The 6904-nt window shown below is 42.5% G+C and overlaps 1 protein-coding gene across 1 annotated transcript in view; it reads right to left on the reverse strand.

The window, feature by feature from the left end:
• MCM9 (minichromosome maintenance 9 homologous recombination repair factor) overlaps window positions 1–6662 on the reverse strand; it is a 103924-nt gene extending 97262 nt beyond the window's left edge. Inside the window, exons 1-2 of the mRNA XM_089652179.1 lie at window positions 6596–6662; window positions 3970–4297 (exon numbers count right to left, since the gene is read on the reverse strand). Of these exons, the coding sequence (XP_089508305.1) occupies window positions 3970–4279 (310 nt within the window). The 5' untranslated portion in view covers window positions 4280–4297; window positions 6596–6662. The remainder of the gene's footprint in view (window positions 1–3969; window positions 4298–6595) is intronic.
• Window positions 6663–6904: the final 242 nt, after the last annotated feature.

Genomic DNA, 6904 nt, shown 5'->3' on the forward strand with positions numbered 1-6904 from the left:
ACAGTCATTGTTGCCTCCCCTCATTTTAAAGGGGGGGGGGGGGGCTACTTGTCCAAAACAGACTATACAAGCAAACCTCAAAGATAGATGAAGATGGCAGGAAATGAACGCACCACAAGCACCTTGAAATAACAAAACAAATATGTTTTTATTATAAATATCAAAGTTTAAAAAACATTTTGTATTCACAGCTATTGCCCGACTACTATTATATTATGCTAATGAACCCAACACCATTTTTGCATGAACGTCTATGAGATGCGACTGTATCAGTGGCCATTATCGGCAAAATGCCGATAACACTATATTTGGCATATATGTTTCGGCCGCTGATATATTGGTGCATATCTAGCTACTGCCACAAGTAACCTACGTAACTAAATCCAGAGTACACAGTTTAGCCATTTGAATCAATAAGGAAACTGAATCCAGGGAAGCCTTGCTGCTCCCAGCACCTGAAAGAGGCACAAAGAAAGGATAGTGCACTGGCTCCTAGTGCAGTAACCTTTATTAAATGGATAAAAAACAAGTAGATGTGCACTTACAATTGTAGGCATGTATTAGGCATATCATGATGCCAATTCATTGGCATCATGCTGCACACATACCTCCCCCTGATCTGTTCGTGTAACAGGTCAGCTGTCGGCTTCCATGTCAACTGCACCATGGACCCACACTCACTCACTTTTGGAACTCAAGCTCACAGCAGGGCAGAGGAGCGCTCCCAGCGGGCCAACAGCTGACGCTGTATCTGGCACTACATGGATGGGAGAATCAGCAGAGGATCAGCAATGGGTGGATAGACTGCCAGTTGAGTGATACACTGTTGCTATGACAATGCATTTCAGGGGGCAGAGCCTCCTTTATCAAGTCCATAAGGTAACACAGTACTAGCTTTTAAATAGCCTGACTCATGCTGGAAAAATTAGATAACTCTCCAGTGACCAACAGACTCATGGTCTAGATCAGCAAGGGGCAAACTACGGCCCGCGGGCTGTATACGGCCCGGCGGACCATTTTAATCCGGCCCGCAGAGCGTGATACATTGGCTGTCAGGATGTGTGTAGGCGGGGCAGCGTGACGAACGTGAGGGGAGCTAGGCTCCTCTCACAGTCCGCCCTGAAGACCGGAACGGCGCGGGAACACGACGAGAGGAACGCGCGGAGCAAAGGTAAGTGAATTGACACAGGGGGGACTTGGCTTACTACTTGGGGGGGGAATAGTACTGTAGGGGATGAAATACTATGAGGGATGAATTAATATGGGGGATGAATTACTATAGGGGGGATGAATTACTATATGGGGGATGAATTACTATGGGGGATGAATTACTATATGGGGGATTAATTACTATGCTTACTATGGATGACACATACACATCATTCATCTACTCTTGGTCTGGCCCCCGGGTCCAATATATGAACCCATTGCGGCCCTCATGTCAAAATGTTTGCCCACCCCTGGTCTAGATGCAGATGACCATAGCAATTTCTCCTACATACTTATAATTAAAAATTATATATATATATATATATATATATATATATATATATATATATATATATCTGTAAAACTCAATTATCAACATGCTCACATATAATTATCTAAAAATATTAAATTATAAATGATAAATACAAAAAAATACAAAAACGATCATATAGATCTGAGTCTGAGTTATTGTGGATTGCAATTTGAAGGGCTTATCAACTCTGGTAACAAGGACTATGATCAGCACAAGAAAATAAAACAAAGTATCTAACAAGTATATAAGTATAAATAAACTACAGAAGTTAATAAGTAACAATTTTAACACCCACACTCTCAGAACTCAGGGAAAAGTGTATTGGACTCACAGGATCCTATTAATTTAGGCCTAGCGAGAGATATTAACCGCTTACCCGCCACCGTATAGCAGATATACTGCTACACGGCAGCACGGGTGCGCAAAATCACGTATATATATGTGATCTTGCATTTCCAGGGAGGAGGTGCGCGCGAGCCCTACCCGCTCTGCCATTCGCAGCAGTGGATGTCAATCACCGGGTCCCTACCGGTGATTACCGACAATCACTGACAACAGGGATCAGTTTTCCTTCCTGTCAGCTCGGGCACACATTCCAATCAGTGCACTTACAGTGCAGCACACAGCCCCTGCCCCCTAGTAAAACACTCCCTACACACAGTTAACTCTTTGATCGCCCCTCACATTAACCCTTTCCTGTCCAGTGTCATTAGTACAGTGCTGTTTCTTAGCACTGATCACTGTATTGGTGTCACTGGGGATGTCAGTGACACCAAGTTAGTTCCCCCCCAGTGTCAGAATGCCCGCCGCAGTCCCGCTAAAAGTCGCTGATTGCTGATTACTAGTAGGAATGAAAAATGTAAAAATCCCAGTATCTATACAGCCATTTGAAAACGCTATAACTTTCACGTAAACCAATTAATTTACACGTATTGGGATTTTTTTAAGCAAAGACATGTTGCAGAATACATTTTGGCCTAAATTTGATTTTTTAAAATTTTTTTACTGGACATGTTTAATAGCAAAAAGTTCAAAATATTTTTTTGTTTCGCAAAATTGTCAGTCTTTTTTTGCTTATAGCGGAAAAAAAAACAAAAAAAAAAAAAAAAAACGCACAGGTGATCAAATACCACCGAAAGAAAGCTCAATTCATAGGGGAAAAAAAAGGAAGTAAATTTCATCTGGGTGCGGCATTGCATGGCCGCGCAATTGTCAGTTAAAATAACAGTGCCAAAGCGCAAAAAATGGCCTGGTCAGGAAGGGGGGGGGGGGTAAATCCTCTGGAGAACAAGTGGTTAAAAAGTGTTTACACCCTGTTTACCTTGCATTCACTATATCTGGTCTCCCACACTACACAGAACATGGAAAAGCAATTATTTTAGTAAATATAAACTGCTAAATACCTTTTCTTATCAGCAGTATATAGCAGTCTTGTGACTTCAATGAGTGTCCAGCTGAGCACTGGTTAAAGCTTGTAGGAGGAGTTTTCTACAAGATTAAACACGTCAAACCTTAAATTTGTGTGCGCCTGTGAAATGATGACAAAGTTCAGTACCCTATACTCTCTATAGGCGATGCTTCAAAAGCCCCTAAAGGTTATCAGTTTAGTGTTAAGGAGGAGGTCTTGTGGTAGAATTATAGAATTATAGCTCTCACTCCAGCATGCGTGGCAGTATATAGCATGCATATAGCAATCAACATTTTCACGCGTAGCCCCCCCCTAAACACATAGTATGCATTCAGGTACAAAAATTAAAAAGTTTGACTTTAGAAAAATGCTTTGAATTTCTTTTTCACTTACAACAATGGCACAGTATTCCCCCTCCAATCCCCCTTTCCTGTCCAGAAATTTGCCCAGGGTCACAAAGCAGACAACCATTACAATACTTCAAGAATATTTTACCTTTAGTGAAACATCACACTTTTAAAGAGTTACCTATAATGCATCTTTCCATTATTAATAATGGGACTGATATTGTGACTACAGAAGAGAAAGGACTCTCACTCATTATTGACATTAAAGTATTTCAGCAAGTGCATTGAAATAGCCTATCACAGCATTTACAAAACAAAAGCAGGCAAGGATTTGCAATAAACTTTGTTAAAATTCTTGCAACACATAAGCAACAAAGGGATATTGCAAACAAAACTGAATCCAAGATAAAATATAAGCTTAGAGGTCTTAAAATGTCAGTGCACCAAAACTGAGATTTTTGAGTTCTGGGACTCTGCTTGAAACATATCTGCAGTTGACTTACCAGTTACACATCTGCTTCACGCAATAGCTCTGTTAGTTTTGTCATCAGTGTAATGAGAATGAAGACTCCATGGTACAGGAAGCAGAGCCAGGAAATGTGGCAGGGAAACCTCCACAAAACTCAATGTGAAAGAATCCATTTATTTTAATTTATCCAAAACAAATATCAATTTGGGTAAACTACACATACCTGCTATTCTTGCATGTAGGTTTTGCTTCATAATAAACCTGTCATGTTGTGAGTTGGACTGTATGAGACTCATGGTTGCTCGTCGCAAGGCATTATCAAACACTGGTAGAATCTCATTAGGGAAAGCATTGAAATAGTCTCCGACTTCCATGTTTGTTTCAAAGAGTGTCATAGCATTAACAACTATTGAGTAGTGGGAATCCTCATCATTTTCCATCAGTATACTTAGTATGTCCTTTTGATGATGCTGCAGTACATAGGACTCAAACACTTGGCCAATCAGGGCTACTTGTTCAGAATTCAGGTACATATCTAAAGTCAGTGGGTACTGTATAATGAAAAAAAAAAAAGAAGAAAAAGAGGTAAAACACAGCATAAGTACGGCACTTTGTTTTATGTAACACATGACAGTGCTGCATTAAAAGAAAAGCTCACCTTTTCTAAAATAATAATAAATGCACATCTTTTGCAGGTGAAAAAAAAAAAATGTGCCTTTATTTTTATTTTACACTGGAGCCTGTCAAGGATTGCACCCATGATTAGCAGATCGTTGGTACATTGTCTGCCTGTAACTCCCATATGGGCAGGCAGTTACTGAATTGCAGGAAGAATCAATGAAGTACAAGAGCTCTCACTAGCACCCTCGCAGTTAATGGAGAACTACATCCGTCGGCCATGGTGAGTAACGGTACTTTTAGTTCATTCATTCATGTAGTAAATGAATGTTGTGGTCATCCTGTTTTCAAATTGTGACAGTGGGTGCGTTGAGAAGATCCCCTACCTGCTGTAACAAGGAGGGGGGGATTGGGGGGAGAACAGGCTGAAGCTGGAACATTTTACATGCTCCACCCTAAATACGGGTGGAACATGTAACATGTTCCAAAGGTGAACTAAAGGCTTTTTTTTTTTATATTATATTTTGTTAAGAACATAAGTTTTGTAAGAACAGATATGTGGGCGTGTGTTCGGAGTATGTATGTGTGGTTGTGTTGAGAAATGTTTCTTCAATTCTTAGATTGTAAGCTCCAAGGAGCAGGGTGCTCCTAACCCTCATGTATTAAACTGTATTGTCTCCCGTTATATTGTAAAGCGCTGAGCAAACTGTTGGCGCTATATAAATCCTGTATAATAATAATAATATAAGCTGTGCATGGTAGCCAATCAGCTTCTAACCTCAGCTTGCTCAATTAAAGTGGTTGTAAAGGTTCAAGGTTTTTTTTACCTTCATGTATTCTATGCATGAAGATAAAAAAACTTTCTGTGTGTAGCACTGCCCCAAGCCCCCTCAATACTTACCTAAGCCTCATTGCGATCCAGCGATGTGAACGACAGCCTCGGCTGTCCTGGGTCTCTGCCTCTTCGTTGGCTGAGACAGCAAGTGGGAGCCATTGGCTACCACTGCTGTCAATCACAGCCATTGAGAGGGGCGGGCCAAGCTACAGCTCCATGTGTGAATGGACACAGAGCAGCGGCTTGGAAACATACCTGCTTGGGTGCCCCCCATAGCAAGCTGCTTGCTAAGGGGGCACTTGACAGGAGGGAGGGGCCAGGAGAGCCTGCGGGGTACCTGAGAAGAGGAGGATCCAGGCTGCTCTGTGCAAAACCACTGCACACAACAGGTAAGTATAGCATAGTTTATTTTCCACAAAAAAAAAACAACCTTTAGAATTTCTTTAGGCTTTGACCAAAAAAACCTGGCAGCCGATTGCTTTCTTTGCAAAACTGCAGCAGATTTTGCACTCTCCGGTTTTAGTAAATCATCCCCCAGTACGTCCTCATTCTTTTGGGTAGAGTGACCCTTGGCATCATTCAACCCAGAAGACTGATGACATCTTGTAGGCAAAAAGAGGTACTGGGAGGGGGCAGCTCTAAATTAGAGAATAGTGAAGACTAAGATGTAGTTTTAAAGCGGTCTGGGGGCCCCATTTGCATGAAAAAAATAGGTCTGAAAACTGGAAATCTGTGAGAACTGAACCATAGACGTGGTCGATGCAGATTTGCTTGTTTTCTTTTCAATTCTCTCAAATTGCCATGCAGCTATTCACCCTATATGCTCCCCATTTAGACCTGTCATCACTGTACCTGGCAAGTGGATGCCTTCCTTCTGTCACCTGACCAAACACAGAGAAGCTAAGGAAGCCAATGATGGGAAAAGTGCATTACAGTACCGGGACAGGGTCGTCCAGTGCCCAGGGCAAGGATCCACAATTGTGCCCCTCCCCCACTGTTGATGCATGCTATACCACCCTGCACCTATTATTTGCCCCCTTGCTTCTCTGTCCCCCATCATAATAACCCATATCCTGTGGAATGCTCCCCTATACCATGGCTACCAATGACTGGGGCACCATGGCACACCTCAAGTACACAGAAGCCTGTCCCACACAACAAACAGCTGCTTGTGTTTGCAGACAAGGCTCCCAGTCCACCCCTCAGTCACTACTTAAGGTTTCCCTTGGGCTCTATGAATCCCATCATACGTAGGTCATACAACTACATGCAATTCCACTTTAAATGTGGGGCTCTTGCTATATTGCATTAACATTGCTACAAGCACACCCAACTGCAGTGTATAAGCGACCACAATTCAACTGACGAGCGACTTTTATGTGTTGCTAGCGCTTACCCAGCAAATCGAGTCCCAATACACACACACCAACTAAGTCCATACCAGGCGCGCTATTCTACCACGCCTGCGCACTATGGCTGCGCTTCAAGCCTCGTTCCTGAGCAGCGTGACCGTGTGAGGGATATGTGTGCTTCTGATAGGTTGATGTCGGCTCGTTCTCATTCATTAGAGGGGCCAGGAAGTGCAGGGATAGGAAAAGAGCTGAGCGGACTTAGAGCCAGGGGAAACTGAACATTCACCTTAGTCTGTGGGGGTGCTGGGAAATGGAGTGCTGGATAACGGGGGGCAGCGTTAGGGTGAAAAAAA

The sequence above is a fragment of the Staurois parvus genome, unplaced genomic scaffold (assembly GCF_062004578.1).
Source record: "Staurois parvus isolate SC_StPar_1 unplaced genomic scaffold, SC_StPar_1.0 ptg000672l, whole genome shotgun sequence".
Lineage (NCBI taxonomy): Eukaryota > Metazoa > Chordata > Amphibia > Anura > Ranidae > Staurois > Staurois parvus.